Raw genomic sequence first — 19,590 nt, 5'->3', positions numbered from 1 at the left:
ACTTTGGAGTGAGACTGAATGGTGGATGAGCCAGACTGTGATGGAGAGTGAACTGGCTGCAGAGTTGGGGAACAGAGAGCGTAGCCGTCGGAGGCAGATCGCTGGAGTGGGTACTGCCTCCACAGCTCCTGGCTCTACAACCTGTCTCAGGCCCTTTCAGGTTTCTCCTCTGTAAAGTGAGGATGACAGTACTGACAGTGGTTAGAATCTAAAATGCACTAGGAGAATTGAAGCATGTTTTAGCACTAATAGTGAAAAATCAACATTATAAAAAATGAAATCCATAACAAATTTAAGAAGTTCTCCCAGAACCCAGAGGAAAGGATTAAAGTGATAAAGTAGAAACAAAGATACGTATGTTTAGAAGGTGGCGAATGGAGATCCACCAGGAGAAAAATGGATGTTCCTGAAAAACACCAGAACAAATTGATTGGTTGCTGCAAGTGAGATGTAGCAGAATCTTTATGTTAAAAAATCTGTAGGGCAGGAAAATACCAGCCAACACTGGGAATAATCTTAAATGTTACTTACTAATTTTAAAGTTCGAAAAGGAATTAATTGGGCAGAAAAGCGGAAGGTTTACCTAAAAAGGGAGAAAAATCTATCTGGCCTTGGACTTGCTCCTGTGCACTATTGAATGCAGGAGGCAAAGAAACAATATCTAGTGTTGAGAGTTATCACCTAAGAATGTTTTCACCCAGACCAGGTGGTGGTCGTGGAAGAAGGAAATAGAAATCATACTCAGATTGACAGAGAAACAGAACATTCTCATCCAAAAGCTGCTTTGAAAAATAAATACCCTAAAGATTTACCTAGTTTGAAATAAGCATTAAGATATTAAGCATGGAAATAATGGTATAACCGTGTAAAGAGAAGCAAGAAGTTGGTTCTTCTTCTCCTTGGTGGGGGCATTGAAGTACTTAGGGGAATCTTCATAGAGTCATCATTGAATGTTGGGCGAAAACTGTTTGCAGAGTTACTCGTGGTTCTGATGAGCAGCCTCGATTGAGAACTGCTTTAACAGTTTTAATCAAGATAAAATATGTACAGAGATAATTAGGAAAGTGGGGATATTGCCAAAATTTTCTTGTTCTCAGATTTATGCTAATTGATTTTAAAATAGAAAACTTTTGGAAGATACAACAGCAAGATTATTTTCCAATGGCAAGTCTTAGTTTTATGAAAAAGGCCTCTTTCTTCAAATGTTTGTCTAATTTGTACATGATACCAATCAAAATTATAATTGCTTTTTTTGAGACTTATTTTATCAACTTCTAAATTTCATCTAGAAGAATAAGCTGGTAGTATAACAAAGGAATTTTTAGAAACTGATATTGTGAAAGAGGCTTGTCCTACTGGTTGGTAGGATTTAATAGTACAAATTAAACATTTATACTGGCAAATTCTGAATAGGAAGATAAAGGAAACAGTGGAAGGTTCAAAAACAGAGCCAGTATTGTAGAGATAATACAGTTCATAATGATAAAAGGGACAGTTTATCACAAAGACGTAAATGTTTAGGTGACGAGTAATAGAGCCTCAAAATACATGAAGCAAAAATTGGTAAATTTAAAGGGAAAATAGACAATTTCATAATTACAGATTTTAATACCTATTTTGGTAGTTGATAGAACAACAAGTAGTTATTCGGGGAAAAACAGTAAAAACATAGAAAATATGAATAACACACTCTACCAACCATCTTGATTAATTGACATTTGTAGAATGTATTCAGTAACCTCAACAGAGTTAAATGAGAAACCAGTAAGGATAAGGCATTAAAAAAAGACATCCAAATATCTGGAAACTTCTGAGAAAAACACCTCTATAATTCATGTGTCAAAAGTAAAATCACAGTAAAATTAGAAAATAATTTGAACGGAATGACAGCAAAAATGCATCAAAATATTTGAGATACACCTCAAACAGTACTTAGGGAAAAACTTATTGCTTTAAATGCTTACATTTTTTTTTATTATTTTTTTTGAAAGTTCATTTATTTATTTCGAGAGAGATTGCAAGCAGGGGTGGGGCAGAGAGAGAGGGAGAGAGAATCCTAAGCAGACTCCGCGCTGTCAGCATGGAGCCAGATGTGGGGTTTGAACTCACGAACCAAGGTCGTTACCTGAGCTGAAACCAAGAGTCAATGCTTAACTGACTGAGCCACCCTGATGCCCCTAAATGCTTGCATTTAAAAAGAGAAAGATCTGGGGCGCCTGGGTGGCTCAGTTGGTTGAGTGTCTGACTTCAGCTCAGGTCATGATCACACTGCTCATGGGTTCGAGCCCCACATTGGCCTCTATGCTGACAGCTTGGAGTCTGGAGCCTGCTTCAGTTTCTGTCTCCCTCTTTCTCTGCCCCTCGCCCACTCATGCTCTGTCTGTCTGTCTCTCTCTCAAAAATAAATAAACATTAAAAAATTAAAATAAAAATAAAAGGAGGAAGATCTAAAAATGACCTAAGGTTCTGTTTTAAGAAACTATAAAGAGGGGGGAATAAAGTAAACCCAAAGTAAGTAGAAGGAAAAAAAAAATTGTTAAAGAGCAGCAATCAGTGAAATACAAAATAGATAGTAGAGAATATTAATGAAGCCCAAATCTGGATAATTAAATAAATTATCAAAATTGACATATTTCTGGGGTGCCTGGCTGGCTCAGTTGGTAGAGCATGGTCTTGATCTCAAGATTGTCAGTACAGGACCCACATTGGGCATAGAACTTACTTAAAAGGAAGGAAGGAAGGAAAGAAGGAAGGAAAAGAGAAAGAAAAAGAAAGAAAGAAAAGAAAGAAAGAAAGAAAGAAAGAAAGAAAGAAAGAAAGAAAGAAAAAAGAAAATTGAGATTTTCCTAACATGAGCAAGAACACAAAAGAACCCAAATCACCGATACTGGCATGAAAACAAGGGATTATCACTACAGAGCCTATAGATTTCACAGAGATAATACGTGAATACTATAAACAACTTGAACATCCTAGATGAAATGCGCAAATATCTTGAAAACTATGACTTACAAAATTGCTAAAAGAAATAAAAAATCTAAATAGTATCATATCTGTTTTAAAAATTCATTAGGAAAAACCTTTTTCAAAGGAAGACTCCAGGCCTGGATGACTTCACTGGTAAAAGCTATCAAACGTTCAAAAAATAAATATTGTTAATATGCACAAACCTTTTCAGAAAATACAAGCAGGGCCATCATGGCCCATTTCATTTTATGGGGTTAGCAGTCCTCTACTCCCCAAACTGGCAAAGATAGATAAAAAATAAAGAAGAAAATATAGACCATTATCTCTCATAACTACAGATGCAAAAAAAAACCACTGCTGGTGGTGAGAATATAAATTGGCAAACTCTCTGAAGAGGAATTTGGTAATTTCAGAAATCATCAAAATATTTTTATTCTTTAATTCAGTAAAGAATAATGGATATAATACCACAATGGATTTCTCTAATAAGTGTTACCAGGGGGTTACCTCCACATATGTTAGAACAATCAAAAACTAAGTGATAAACAGTGAGATTTTCTTAAATATGTTAGATTTATGCAATACTATTAAAAATATTGATATAAATTATTGAAATGGGAAATAGCAAATTAAATGGGAAAGGCTACTTAAACATATTTGCTTAGGTCCTTGATAACTATTTTTAATACATGCTTAAAATAATTTGTAGAATGTAAGGCAAACTTAATAGTGACTGTCTTCTGACAATTGAATTATGGGTGGTAGTTTTTCCCCCTTAATAGTATTTTCCCACATTGCATAGTGAATATGTATTATTTTATATAAAAATATAAAATAGTTCAAATATTAATACATTTTTGGATAGTTTTTTTATTGTTGAATAATGCGTCTTTCATGAAATTTAATAGTGCCTCTTTCTGGGGCGCCTGGGTGGCTCAGTCGGTTGAGCGTCCGACTTCAGCTCAGGTGACGATCTCACGGCTCGTGAGTTCGAGCCCCGTGTCGGGCTCTGGGCTGATGGCTCAGAGCCCGGAGCCTGCTTCCGATCCTGTGTCTCCCTCTCTCTCTGCCCCTCCCCCATTCATGCTCTGTCTCTCTCTGTCTCAAAAATAAAATAAAACATTTAAAAAAAAAATTAAAAAAAAAATAGTGCCTCTTTCATGAAGGCTTTAAAATTATTTTGTTTTGCGGTGCTGGGGTGGCTTAGTTGATTCAGCGTCCAGCTTCAGCTCAGCTCATGATCTCACAGTCCGTGAGTTTGAGCACCACATCAGATTCTGGAGCCTGCTTCAGATTCTGTGTCTACCTCTGTGTCTCTGCTCTGCCCCCACTCACATCCTCCCTCCCTCCCTCCCTCCCTCTCTCTCTCTCTCTTTCTCTCTCTCTCTCTCTCAAAAATAAATAAACATTAAAAAAATTTTAAATTAAAACATAAAATGATTCTGGTTTCTTATATGAAAAGCTCATTTATAATTAACAGTCCCCAGTTACAGAAACGATTACTTCTTTTAACCTTAAGTAACTAACTGGTATGTGTGGAGTATTCTGCTCGTAGTTAAGTTACAGAGGCATAAAAGGCGTGGTTTTAACTGTCTAGTATAGTTAAAGATACAGCTAACTGTAGCAATTAAATGCCTATGGCAGAGTTGGCAGGTAGGTTCATCTGTGTCCCACTTCTGATTGATGGGTGGTGGCTGCCTGGAGGTATGAATTAGGACAAATTGTGAGTCTTTTCCTGGATTCAGCTTCCATCGTATTGGTAACTTAATAATGTCTACTCTGAGCAGGAGAACAGGACAGTGTGGCACTGTGTGCCTTTCTTGAGCCAGTTAGGGAATAAAGGTAATCTTATTTTTATGGGTGTGCATGGGTCACGTATCTGGCCGAGATGAGCACTGATGGATGTGTGCTAGATGGAAAGTGGCATATGTGATCAAAGTAAAGAGTTGGAAGGTTACTTCTGAGAGATTTGTGTGAAACCAAGCCATTTCATGGATTCTGTTAGACTGGTCTACGTTTCTGAGAGAAAACTGGTGGTTTATTGAAGTATCACTTGTAAATTTTAGCCTTAGGAATCAAATCTAAGTCTGTCTTGATATATGATTCATAATACACATTATGTATATTCCTAGCATGACAGTTTCCACACATTCAGGTTATTATGTTTATGAGCAGGTACAACACTAGTTGGCAGAAAGGTTGAGGAAAGAGGGCCGGAAGAGAAAGAGCAGGAAAAAAATAGGCCTCTTTGACTTGCTACTCCATTGTGGTGTGGCAGATCATGTGACACCCTGGCACGCCTTCATTTCTGTGCGCTGTGTGTGTCTTGCCACATATAGTGAAATGAACTTTTCAGACTTTTTGGCATTTAATAAATAATCCATGGGGTTATATTTTGTTCCTGGCTGGTGAATTTCTAAGACTTTGCAATCAGTGAAGGGCAGTGACTGGGTTGCAAAACATTGCTGGTTTACCCTCTGCCATCCATCTACCTGCTCTGTGTGTGTGCGTGTGCATTGTATATGAAGGCATAAACAAACTCCTACATTTTCTGCCCCTCTTAGAGTGAGAGTGAGCTCTGAGGACATGGCTTATCTCTGGCTTCCCATTCCCTTTTAGTTACAAGTGGGATTTTTTTTTTTTCCCTTTCTTAGAAGAGCGCTTCATTTTTTTTTTTTTTTTTTTTTTTTTTGTCTAGGTGTACTTGAAATCTTTTCCAATAAGTTAAATTTAGCGTAAGATAGGTAAATTTTTATGTTGGCTGTTTGGAAGAATCTCAATGTATTTTCCATCCCTCTTGAATTGGAATAATAGTATTTCGGGGTTTGAGAGGAGTGTGACAGTGTGGAAGTCAGTGATCTTCCTGATCTTTGAGACCCCTGGACCCCATTTCTACCACATGTTTTTTCAGCCTACATTTGAAACACAGCCAGAGACACAGATTTCACTCCAGTCCAATGCAGCTTATTGTATCTCTAGAACAGCTTTGGCCCTTGAAAATTTTTTTTATTATCGTGGCTATCATTGTATTGTTTGGGAATAAATACCTCTTTAAACCGAGATGCCTTCAGATACTGAAAGAATGCAGTCATGCCTCTGTAAATCCTTTTAAGCATTCCTGTTTTCCTTCTACTCTTACAATTCAGTTCTGTTCTCAGGTCCTTTTTGTATTGATCGTTATTTAAATATTTCACCCAGAAGTGAGCCCAGTAGTCCAGGAATTGTCTAGTTCTGATCTCTTTTTTCTATTAATTAACGAAGCTTGGAAATGAGTTGCTGGCTTGACATGTGGGGGAGGAACAGTTTCCATTTTATTGTTCACTCCTTGAGATAGTGTTGGTCGCAACCCCTAAGGTTTTCATACTTCTGTGTTTGACCTCAAGAACTGATCTCCTATTTATTCCTGAGAAAGTCCATCTTGTCACATTGGGCTCATCATTTCAACCATCCTTTGTGGTTTTATGCGATTGGCACCCAAGATAGTGGCAGCTGTGTTGAGTAGGCTCAAGCTGAGGACAGAATTTCTTAGTCTTACAGTTAGATCTGTATTAATGCTTTAAAACATTTTTAAAAATGTGAATTAAAATAGTGGCTGTCTATTGGACTTAATTTTAAGAGAAAATGAATATAAAACACATAGCAATAAATAATGTCTCAATAAAAGTTATCTTTTATTAATATTTTTTAAATGTTACAAAATCATTTTGACTTTTCATAAGCTATATATTTTTTTAGCGTTTATTTATTTTGAGAGAGGGTGGCAGAGTGCAAGCAGGGGAGGGGCAGAGAGAACAGGAGACACAGAATCTGCAGCAGGCTCCAGGCCCTGAGCTATCAGCACAGAGCCTGCCTGATGTGGGGCTCAAACTCACGGACCATGAGATCATGACCTGAGCTGAAGTTGGACACTCAGCCAACTAAGCCACCCAGGTGCCTCCCCAGCCATATGTTTTTAAATGTTTTTTAAAATTAATTGGTGGTATGTTTTAATTGTGCCCCACAATGCATGTTTTAGATTTTTTTCCTAAGGAAGTTACATGCTCTGGGATAAGCTGAAGTTTTTTTCCTTGTATTATTACTAATCAGGTGTAATTTAGTTCATTTGGTCTTGTCGAACAGTGAAAGCCAAAAGTAAGAACACTTTGTCAAATCTTCTTCTAATAATGGCCATGTTTTTCTTTATTTCTTGACAAGATCTTATAAAACCTCAGATTATGATTGAAATTATATTTTTATCAAGGTAGCTAGGTTTAAGGGTTCCTTTAAAAGCCTGTTTTCATAATTATAGTCTGTGTCTTTATAATGACTCATTTTCCTGAAATGCATTTCATTCTCAAGTAATTCTGATGCATAAACCAAGAAGTTATCTGCACATTCAGCTTTTCCTTTTTTTAGGGAAAGGCCTCTTCATACCCAGTATTAGAAACATCAAGCCATTTTTTGTTACATGATCTCCTTAAATATTAAAACTTGTATGTATTGTTGACCTGCCCTTACCAAAAGTAACTTAGTACATTAAGAATTAAATAGTGAGTTATAAACTAACATGTCCTGAAAAAGGTAAGCATTTTTTCAAGAATGTTAAAGGAATAAGCATTTAATAGTTGAAAAAATGGGTAAAATTAGGCAATTTCAATTGGCTTGGGCATGTGTTCAGTTATAGATGCCTGCCTAAATCCAAATTAAGCTAAACTCTAAAACTTGAGATGGGCAAAAGAGGAGGAGGTAGCAGGGAGGGTTAGTGGTTAGTGGGAAGTTACCTGGGCTAAGGAGGGGAAGGTGTCCCAACCTGCCAGCATCACATGGACAAAGGCGTGTGTGTGTGTGTGTGTGTGTGTGTGTGTGTGTGTGTGTGTGTGTGGCGGGGGGGGGGTGTTGCTTAACAGTGGATATGGAAGTACTGAGGGCTGTAAGCAGAAAAGTGACTGAGGTTTCCTTAGAAAGGTATTCTGACAGTTCTGTGGTAAGCAGAATGCCTCTATTAGATACAATCCAGATTTGGGGTGTAGTTAGTACAAAGAATCATGAACCATAGAAAACCAGCTGCTACCCGCTGTGGTTTTCCTGAAACTGCTCTTGCCTTGTTTTAGATTGGAGAGTTAATTGAGTCCTTCCTGGGATCCCCTAATTCTGCCTCAGGCATTGGGTAAACTACTACTTGGTCATCATTTTCTTAGGAATTAGTTCTGCATAGAGGAGTCTGACATTGGCCTGACTTACTCCCCAGGTTCCTGATAAGATTATCCCTTTGGGAAGAAACTTGACTCCCTCGAACAGGGAAAATGGCATGAGCTCTTTCCTTAGAGGGCTCTGGGTTGCAAATTATATTTTCCTAAGTCTGTTGGATGCTACATTTATCTGCGCAGCAAGAATACATTACATACCCACTGTCTGTTCTATGGTGGGTTGAAAGCATGTCAGCTGAATAAAAATGCCCCTACTTGAAAGGAGCTCAAAGCAAGAGGTTTAAGAGAAGACAGCCCTACTAGGCTCAGAGTGACTAGACTCTTCCCATAACAGAGATTACCAACTGGGTGTCCTGTCATCTTGTACTCCCACATTTTGTTTAGATGAAAATGTATGAGTGTTTCCTATAGACTGGGTTGGGCCATGAGCACCAAAGAGTGGGAATGAGATTGATTCAGGTCCTGTTCAGTAGACAAGTCTGGAGAACACGGCACCTCAGTTGGCAAAAACTAGATTCTAGATGCTACATAAGGAGTGTATGCAAGGCTGGCTTCCTGAGTGTACGACTCGTGCAGTTGCAGAGGGCCATGCACTTAGGAAGGCCTCCTGCTTGCTTAAATGGTATGCTGTTACCATCTTGAAATTTGTAATTTTTGAACAAAGAGCTCTATGTTTCATTGTATAGTGGGCCTTGCAGATTATGTAGTCAGTCCTAAATTTATGACCTGCATTGAGGGAAACTATGACTGAAGAGACCCAGCAGTGGGAGAGGAGACGGTGGCCTCTAAAGTCACCGAGTACTTCATAGGGAAAAGCAGGCTTTAACTATTCACCATACTCGGTAAGGCTAGTCTTCCAACTGAACCAGTCACATAGAATGTTCCTGCTCCCTTCACCTCCATCTTTATCATCTACCTCCTGTCTCTTCCAACACAGAGAGAACTACTTATTGGAGAACCACTTATTAGAAAGAGGGGGAGCAGATGTGTGTAAAGGGAGAGAGGTTTTCATAAGCCCTCCTTTCCCACGTGGTACATGTTAACTTGTAGCAGATCCTAGCTGGGGAAGGGAAGAGGTCATACCACTCAGGTTGGATATTCTAATCAAATTGAGACTGGTTTATGTCTTAAAATGACAATAGGACTTGTATTAGAGAAAAGTAAAAGGAAAAAAAAAGTAAGAGAAAAACCATAGGGGCATCTCAAGTTTTCATCCAGGGGTGGGGGGTGAATTACTATGTTGAATGAAAATTAAGAGAAAAGTGAAGGCAGAATGAAATCGCTTTGGAAATTACATCTTGGAAGTGATACTCAGTGTATTGATCACATAATTGAATTTGAAGAATCTAGAAATATCAAATGCTTTTGGACTCCTAAATCGTGTTGACTTTTAAGTTTAAAATGATCCTCTGAAGGTAGCTTAATTTTAACCGTGAAATTGGGCTTTTTGTAAACTGTATTTCTTAATCTAATTTGGTAATAGGGAAAGAAACGTTAGATTTTCCCATTTGTCATTTGCACTGGTGTTTATCTAGTTGTTGGCTTGCTGACAGTGGTCTAAAAATGGAAAAGTCTAGTTGTTCAATGCAGTTACTTTTAAAGTGAGGAAATTTATGTAATATTTCTTTAGAAAACACATTTAACATTTTGGATAATTAGCTTGATTTATTGGAAAGTAATTTAGTTTTCTCACTGACCGTGACATAGAATAATTGTTTTCTAGTGGCTATTCCCCATGACCCGAGTTAGGAAAATGTTGCTAGTTTTAATATATTTCCACTGCTATTTTCCATTTTATGCAAAGACTGTTGTAGGCTAATTATAGAAAATTGCATTTAGTGCCATGTGGATGCGAAATTAACTTTGACACTGATGGACTAACATTGAGAGTAAAATGAGGTTGTGTTCTTTTCTGGGATTCTGTGAACTATATTTTAATGCCTTTCAACAATGAGAGATATTTGCATTTTCTTGAATCTTCTGGAGGTTTGTGGTAATTTAGTCAAACTTCACGAAATATGAATGTTGTGACTTTTTGACATAAAGATTTCATGAAGTATTTTCTTCTCTAGCAAATATCCTTATAAATTCTTTCTGGCTATACAAAACTTGGAGGAGATTTATATTTTGTGAGTTAACTTGATGAGTATCATGTGAAACAAGTTCTATCAGGATAGAGATGATTTTATTTTTGAACTTCTGCTAAAAGTTATTTTAATTGTTGGTATTTCTCATTTTACTTTAAATTAGGAAAGACTGCACCTAAAATACAGATCCCTGAAGGAGTGAGCATCATGGGAAAAAGCTGTATTTGCATCATTTGTAATTTAAAAGACATTCTTAAAGGAAGAAAGCTTGAAAGTAGGCTGAATGGCATGCCAAGCTAGTCAGGGATTGGGGTCACATTCTCCTCACTTGTCTCTCACTGCCTGACATCTTACATAAGCCATTACTCAAAAACAGCTCTATTGAATACCATTTGGAAAAGTAATCACAAAACCGTCTTATAAATATCTTTCTGTATATTTTTATTTCTTTCTTCAATATGTCCCTCTGATTTTGTTCTAGGCTCGCAGGAAAGAAGTATTTATCCAGGAACGGTATGGGAGATTTAATTTAAATGACCCATTCTTGGCACTACAGAGAGACTATGAAGCAGGTGCTGGCGATAAAGAGAAGAAGCCAGTTTGCACCAACCCCCTCTCCATCCTTGAAGCAGTCATGGCCCACTGCAGAAAGATGCAAGAAAGGATGTCCACACAGCTGGCTGCTGCTGAGAGCAGACAAAAGAAGGTATTGAGACTTTCAAACAGTCATGTTTCTTACAATACAGCGCAGAATAAAGAAACCATCTCCAAAGTTGTTGTTTGCTCTTAAATGTTATTTTCAAGAAGGGTTGGGATAAATGCTTAGAAATACAAAATGCCGACAGATTCTGGTGGCCCTTTTCAAATATAACTCAAAAATAACACTAAGCTATAAAATAAGTATAACAAAGAACGTATGTTTCCCATAATGGTTACTTTGATGCTTTCTTTAAAATATGCTTTTTTTTTTTCCTGGACTTTTCTAGTGCCATAAGATACGTTTAACTGCTAGGTGGGATATCCAGGATTGCAACCAGAACTCTGATCAAATGGCGGTGTCCCCAACTTATTCATCCAGCTTCTGTCTCAAATATTTCTTTGCAACTAGAAATTACTTTTTTAAATGATGATTTTGGAAAATGAAATTAGCATGAGGAGAATAGAATGAAATTTGTGTGGTGTATGCAATCTCACAACATATCATCTTGAAGTCCTGGTTAGTCTCAAACTTGCCCCTGGGGTCTGATGGCTGTGTCCGCTGCAGACCTCCAGGCTCCTGCTCACATGTGTTTCATTTAAGCCAACCTCCTCCTCCCTTCTCACCTCCCCCACCAACATACACATGTATTTATTGTACTTGAGTGCATGCTTCAAAGAGTTCTAAGTGATAAAAACTTACTGCAATCAGCCATAAGGAAATAGAGGTTGAAATTTTGCCCTTCTAATAGGCTGCCAAGACTACTGATACCATTTATTAGGAGAGAGTAAGGAAGTCAGAGAAGCTAACGAAGTCTAGTATGATTAGAATTTAAAGTAATCTGTTCTTCCAGCCATTATTAAAGCATGCATTTAAGTGTTTCTTCTATTTGTCCTTTTCGGAGAACCTGGTGTAGTTCACATGTAACACCTGGTTGGTGATTAAACTGAATGTGGCATACTGTAAATATTTATGATATACTGTAATTTAATGTGTGTGGTTTTTTCCAGGTAATTATATATTTGCATTGACATATGTGTGCTAATGTTCTGGTAGAAGTGTTGAATGAAAGCAAACCTCTTCCTCAGGATGTCACATAGTAGAAAACTAAAGTACTGAGTAAAATAGTACGGAAGAATAAGAAGGCTTTCCATGGATGTGAGGCAAAATCAGTTTTACTCTGGACCTTGCAAACCCTCTACAAAGCCCTGCAGACAACCACTGAGGTCTCTGGAGATTTTCAGAAATCCCTAGGAACCGCATAAGCAGGAGCCAGTATATTTCAGCTGACGTCACTGAAGCTCATTTGTATTTCTTGGATGAGACACATTTCAATTATGTTCTTAACGTGTCAAATGAACTATTTCATAATAAAGTATTTCTGCTGGGTTTTATGCTGCGTTATCAAAAATCAAGAAAATATTTTGTTTTGCCTATAATTTGCATTTAATGTATAAAAATGGGTGCTCTCCTAAATTTTACTTCAGTTTTGCATTTTATCTATCATTTCTCTTATAAGAGAAAAAGGAAGAAACTCATTTTGAGTTGAATCAAAGATTTTATTATCTAGCTGATTTTTTTTTTTTTAATCAACTTACATCCTGTTTGTTTCTGAATGACTGGGTCATTTCCAACCTGGCTGGGAGTGAAAGGAAATTGTTTCTGTCCTATGGGTCCTACGAGGCTAATACGAAATGAGCCAGTGATCTGTCTCCCACGTATAACGGGGATACAGGCGTCCTTTATGGCCGAATTCATTGGCCTGTGTAGGCTCAGTGAAGGGTTGCTCTGATAGGCAGTGCTACTCTTTATCCATAAAGGATATTCTATTCTGGTAGACTGTAGCATGTGAGAAGAGTTATATTTTGTACTCTTATCCTGAATCTTTACTTAGAAAGAAAATAAAATGTCACATGAACTGATAAGAGCAGAAACACCAAAGTCATCTTTTTAACAACAAAATTATCTGTCACCTTTACCCCTGGAAGTAAATATTTTAACAAAACATCTTCACTTCTCTTGCAGATAGAATAAATTGCAGCTTTAGAAATCTAAAAGCAGTAAGACAAAAAATCCATTATTTTAAATGAAGCCAGTTCTTTAAACTACTGCCAGAGCAGAGGTTGGGGAAAGCAAAGGTCCCATTATCTACAATTCCAAGTATTTATTATCAGACACTGGACATAGCTCTTTGGTAATTCGAAGACATTTGGCCTGAACACTGCTCTGGTTGGCCTTTCGAGGCGGGAGAAGAGGCTCCGTGCTCATTCATGCATTGATTCCTGCTGAGACTACTAATAGGAGGGTTAACTGTTTGGCAATTTGTGTGCCAGGAAAATTTGGGCAAGAGTCAATTTGGCAAATGGACTGAGCCCGTAAAGCCACTTTGAATAAGCTAATGAGTGATCATCGTGGGGAACTTTGCCTCCAGTAATCTACTTTATGTTTAGAGCCAGTAACCTAGGGTGCAATGATATTTTGGTTTTTATTACTTATCATGTGCATCACCTGTTAATGGAATTTCTATCCTAATTTATTTTCAATAATTTGTTCATACTTAAATATTTCTAGGCCTGAAATAGGAAAGACTTTTTAATTTGAGCAGAGCCTTTAAAAGTCAGAAGCCTGGGAATATTCAGAAGGGAGTAATTTTTGTTTTTAATGAGTGCAAAAACTAATAGTAGCTCTGTGTATCAGCTATAGATTGTTTTGGTCGCAGCTTAGTATGATGAGGTAGGTTGCAAGGCACTAAATGTTCCAGGCAGGATTCTTAGTTGTGAGCAAGTGAAGCCAGCATTCACAGAGTTAAACACGTGTTTAGGTTGGCTTAAGCATGGTAGAGTGCAGCTGGGAATGCTAGGGGACCAGGTCTTAATCACCTAGCATCACTGACAACTGCTCACTGTCAGTCACGTCTGCAGTGGGTGAGGCTTCTGCTGGTGAGAGGTGAATACTGTAGCCTGCTGATGCCAGCATGACTGCCATCATGCTCTAGGTCTTGAGTGTTGCCTCTCCTGGCCCTGCTTCTTCACATCACTCACCTCCAAGTTAGAGCCTAAGAGCAGATGCATCTGATTGGCCAAGCTTAGGCCCCATGCCCTCTCCCTGGTGATGAGGAAGACTGGGAAGGCAGCTATGGGGCATATTTAGCTTCTACAGAGAACCATAAGGTGGAGAATTCTCCTGACATAGGAAGGAGTTGCAGGTGCTAGACGACCAAGGAAATGACAAACGAGCCAGAAAAGAACAATCAATTTATTTGTTTTAATTTATTTCATATGCCTTTTTCTTCCTCTGAATGATAATTGTACTTGGTTCTATCACTTGTATTCAGTACTCTCTACTTCATTATAAAATGGTCACTTTTTTTTTTTCAATATATGAAATTTATTGTCAAATTGGTTTCCATACAACACACAGTGCTCATCCCAAAAGGTGCCCTCCTCGATACCCATCACCCATCCTCCCCTCCCTCCCACCCCCCATCAACCCTCAGTTCTCAGTTTTTAAGAGTCTCTTATGCCTTGGCTCTCTCCCACTCTAACCTCTTTTTTTTCCCTTCCCCTCCCCCATGGGTTTCTGTTAAGTTTCTCAGGATCCACATAAGAGTGAAAACATATGGTATCTGTCTTTCTCTGTATGGCTTATTTCACTTAGCATAACACTCTCCAGTTTCATCCACGTTGCTACAAAGGGCCATATTTCATTCTTTCTCATTGCCACGTAGTACTCCATTGTGTATATAAACCACAATTTCTTTATCCATTCATCAGTAGATAGACATTTAGGCTCTTTCCATAATTTGGCTATTGTTGAGAGTGCTGCTATAAACATTGGGATACAAGTGCCCCTATGCATCAGCACTCCTGTATCCCTTGGGTAAATTCCTAGCAGTGCTATTGCTGGGTCATAGGGTAGATCTATTTTTAATTTTTTGAGGAACCTTCACACTGTTTTCCAGAGTGGCTGCACCAATTTGCATTCCCACCAATAGTGCAAGAGGGTTCCCGTTTCTCCACATCCTCTCCAGCATCTATAGTCTCCTGATTTGTTCATTTTGGCCACTCTGACTGGCGTGAGGTGATATCTGAGTGTGGTTTTGATTTGTATTTCCCTGATGAGGAGTGACGTTGAACATCTTTTCATGTGCCCGTTGGCCATCCGGATGTCTTCTTTAGAGAAGTGTCTATTCATGTCTTCTGCCCATTTCTTCACTGGGTTATTTGTTTTTCGGGTGTGGAGTTTGGTGAGCTCTTTATAGATTGTGGATACTAGCCCTTTGTCTGATATGTCATTTGCAAATATCTTTTCCCTAAAATCGTCACTTTTTACAATGGAAATACAATTTAATTTCAAGGTGCTTTCTAGACTTTCAAGAATAACATGATAATCATCTAAATAATATTTTTTAGGAAGAATATTTAGCATGTTTTGTACATGAATTTTTAGTTCATTCATGAGTTTTTTTTATTTTAAAGAAAAAATTTTTTTAATATTTATTTATTTTTGAGAGTGAGAGACAGAGTTCGAGCATGGGAGGGGCCGAAAGAGGGAGACACAGAATCTGAAGCAGGCTCCCGGTTCTGTGCTGTCAGCACAGAGCCTGACATGGAGCTTGAACTCGTGAACCATGAGGTCATGACTTGAGCCAAAGTTGAACGCTTAATCAATTGAGTCACCCAGGTGCCTCATGAATCTTTTTTTATATAATTGATTTTGACTCCCCAGGAGCATTGCAGAGTGAGTATTAAGCAGGGGTGGGGCAGTGGGGGAAACTGGAGACTGAGGCCTGTGGTTCTGAGCAGAGATTTAGAAGAGAAGGTAATTAACTTGATCCATGTCTTACCCTCCCTCTCTTGAGACTCTAGATCAAAAGGAATGGGCAGATGAGAACTGCAGAGCCCAAACTGCTGACTGGTAACTACAGCTCCTATGAAGAAAAACAATCTTGTAATGTATCTTATTGTTACGTATTTGTTGACCAGGATTGGGCAGATGGGTGGAGGTGACCAGGTGGAGAAGGGGACAAGGATGCAGTGAACATTGAATGATTTGGGGGCCCAATGAGGAATATAGTTAAATGTCGTAAGAGTATTTTGTGGTTGTAACAAACATGCACTCTACTTTCTTATTTTACAAATGACCATAATTGCTTTCCTCTCTGTTTTCTACTTGGAATTAGAACAAATTGACTTTACATTACTGCTCTGCTCCCACCTACATAATTTTCCCTTTCATTCTGTAAAAACAGTTGTTTGGTGCTTCTTCATTCATGGCTTCCAGTCTGGGTGCTATTCCTGGAGCAACCACCCACTTCCTCACTACCAGTGAAGCTGTCTTAGCTCTTCTAAGCTCTTCCACACAATCCACTGCGTTTTGCAAAAGGGGTTGGTGTGCTCATGCAGAAGTTGGCCACTACTTGAAAGTGGTTGTGAGTAGATTCAACTCAGACAATAATATGACAAAATCAGCTAGAACTCTATAACATGTGTATATAGGAGGCTCTGGTTCCTTTACAATTATAGTAGTATATGGTTGAGTTGGGTAGAGACCGCTACCCAACTCATTAAGTCCACAGCCCCTCAGTCACTGCTCAGAACTGTCCCAGATTGAGCCAGTGAGAGCCCTTTTAAGCTGGCTTCTTTTGATATGTTTCCCTCATTCTTTGAGTACTTCCTTACTTTCTTGCAGCAAGATATTCCAGGCTCATATTTTTCCTCTCCCAACCCCTGGAATCAGCTCTTAGCCCCAGGAACGCTAGTTTCCTTGGTGTTTACAAAACAAATCTAGAGCTAGGAAATTATATATATTTATCATAATATATGTTTTTATAAACATATTTATATTTTATTTATATGTCTATTATTATCAAACCATGAATTCACAGTGATATTGACACCTCTGGTTCTAATCCAAAACCATAAAGATGTTCTTTTCCTTTCTCTATTTAAAAATTAACTCTCTTGGGACGCCTAGGGGGCTCAGTCGATTGAGCATCAGACTCTTGATTTCAGCTCAGGTCATGATCGTCAGGGTCATGGGATCAAGCCCCGTGTCAGGCTCCATGCTGAGAGTGGAGTCTTCTTGGGATTCTTTCTCTCTCCCTCTGCGCCTCTCCCCTGCTCACATGCCCTCTCTTTCTCTCTCTTAAAAGAACTAAAACTAACTTCTCTTCAGTGGGAAACCTGGCTCCCATTATGCTTCAATTTATTTACTTGTTTACTTGAACCTAGAACACACAGAGTAGTATCAGAATTGCTAAACCATAATACAATAAAAAGCAAACATACAAACCTGGAATTCACTATTGTTTACAGTTCTTTAAGGAAACATTTACATGAAGTAAAACACTTACATGAACATCGTAAGTGTACAAATTAATGAGTTTTAAAAATGCATACACTTGTGGAATCTGACCCCTTATAGGATAGAAAATATTCCCATCACCAGAGAAAGTTTCCTGGAGTACCTTCCCCTAAGTTCCTTCCCCAATTCAAGCATCCACTGAATATTCTTCTGATCTTTTTCATCATCAACTAATCTTATCTGTTTACTAGACCTTCAGGTAAATGACTGTAGTAAAATATTAAGCCTTAAATGCAAGAACTCAAAGCATCTCAATTTTTTTTTTAATTTTTAAAAAATGTTTTATTTTTGAGAGAGAGTACACAAGTGTGGGAGGGACAGAGAGGGTGGGACAGAGGATCCAAAGCATGCTCCACGCTGACAGCAGTGAGCCCAACGTGGGGCTTGAACTCACAAACCGTGAGATCATGACTTGAGCTGAAGTCGGACACTCAACCAACTGAGCCACCCAGGTGCTTCTTTAATTTTTAATATTAAAGTATAGTTGACGTACAACGTCATATTAGTTTCAGGCATACAACATAGTGATTGGGCAATTCTATACACCATGCAGTGCTTACCATGAGAAATGTAGCTACCATCTGTCACCATACAATATTATTACAGTCTTATTGACTGTGTTCCCTATGCTATACTTTCATTCCTGTCACTTATTTAACTGGAAGTTTGTACTTCTTAATCCTCTTCACCTCATCCCTTTACCACCCTTCTCTTCCCCTCCCAGGTGACCATAGTTTGTTCTTTGTATTTATGTATTTGTTTCTGTTTTTTGTTTGTTCACTTGCTTTTTTTAGATGCTACATGTAAGCGAAACCATATGGCATACATGGAAGGATCTAGAAGGTATTCTGCTAAGTGAAATAAGTCAGGCAAAGAAATATCAACTTTATTTTTCTTTATCAAAATTGTTTTGGTTATTTTCATACAAACTTAAAATCAGTTTGTTGGTTTTTCCAAAAGTTTGCAGGAATTGAATTTTTTTTTAATTTTTTAAATTTATATTTATTTCTTGAGAGAGAGAGAGCACGCAAGCAGGGGAGGGAGAGAATCTTAAGCAGGCTCCACACACAGTGCAGAGCCCGACATGGGGCTTGATCTCATAACCATGATACCATGACCTGAACTGAAATCAAGAATTGGATGCTTAACTGACTGAACCACCCAGGCACCCCAGAATTTTATTGAATCCGCAGACTAATTTATTGAGAGTGGACATGAAGAAGATTGAGTGTTCCAACCCATTATCATAGCATATTTCTCCATTTTTAAAGTTTTTTTATAATTTCTTTAAGCAGCGTTTAGCTTTCAGTGTAGTGGTCTTAAATGTCTTTTGCTGAGATTATTCCTAAGTATTTTATGTTTTTGATGCCATTGTAAATCACCCTTTTTAAAACATTTTTTTTCCAAATATTTATCACTAGGATACAGGTATTGACTGATTTTTGTACGTTGACAGTATATCCTGTCATCTTATTAAACTTGCTTATTAGTTTTCACAGTTGCTATGTGTATTATATCTGATTTTATAGGTAAACAACCGCATCATCTGCGAATAGAGCCCATTTTACTACTTCCTTTCTAAGTTGCCTATCTTCCGGCCTGCCTTCCTTGTTCTTCCCGCACCCCCATCACTGCACTGACTAGAACCCCCCATGGTACAGTGTTGAATAGAAGTAGTGAGAAGAGACTTCAGTGCTTTCTCTGTTTCTCAGGGAGGATACAGTCTGTGTTTCACCATTAAGTATGATGTTAGATGTGCTTCTTTACAGATGCCCTTTATGTCATTGAGGTTTTATTCTATGTAGAGAGGTTTTTATCATGAATAGGTTTTGCATTTTGTAGAATGGTTTATCTGCACCTGTTGGTGTGGTCATGGTTTTTCTCTTTATCTTTTTAAGGTGATGAATTACACTAATTTTCAAATACTGGAACAACTTGCATTCCTGAGGTAAACTTCAGAGAGTCACCTCTTACTAATCTTATTTATATATTGCTAGATTCAATTTGCCTGTATTTTGCTAGGGAGTTTTGCATCTGTATTCATGAATGATCATTTTTCTATAAATTGGGAAAAAAATGCTTGACTGGTTTTGATTTTAAGGTAATTCTGGAATCAATATGAATTAGAATATTTTCCTTTCTCTAAAGGATATGTATAAGTTTGACACTATTTCTGTCTTTAATATTTAGTAGACATCACTAGTAAAGCCGTATGAGCTAGGACTTTTCTTTAGGGGAAACTTTTATTTGTGGATTAATTTTCTTTTCTTCATTTTTTAATTTTATT

At 37.9% G+C, this 19,590-nt stretch overlaps 1 protein-coding gene across 6 annotated transcripts in view; it reads left to right on the top strand.

Moving 5' to 3' along the window:
• Positions 1–19,590, top strand: part of CTTNBP2 (cortactin binding protein 2) — a 163,936-nt gene that overhangs the window by 66,662 nt on the left and 77,684 nt on the right. For all 6 annotated transcript variants that reach the window (XM_019418029.2, XM_019418030.2, XM_019418025.2 and 3 more), the window contains exon 3: positions 10,722–10,946. In XM_019418029.2, coding sequence (XP_019273574.2) covers positions 10,722–10,946 — 225 coding nt within the window. The remainder of the gene's footprint in view (positions 1–10,721; positions 10,947–19,590) is intronic.

Source organism: Panthera pardus, unplaced genomic scaffold, assembly GCF_024362965.1.
Source record: "Panthera pardus isolate Hobbes unplaced genomic scaffold, ASM2436296v1 HiC_scaffold_8, whole genome shotgun sequence".
Classification (NCBI taxonomy): domain Eukaryota; kingdom Metazoa; phylum Chordata; class Mammalia; order Carnivora; family Felidae; genus Panthera; species Panthera pardus.
This window is presented reverse-complemented; position numbering and strand designations above follow the sequence as displayed.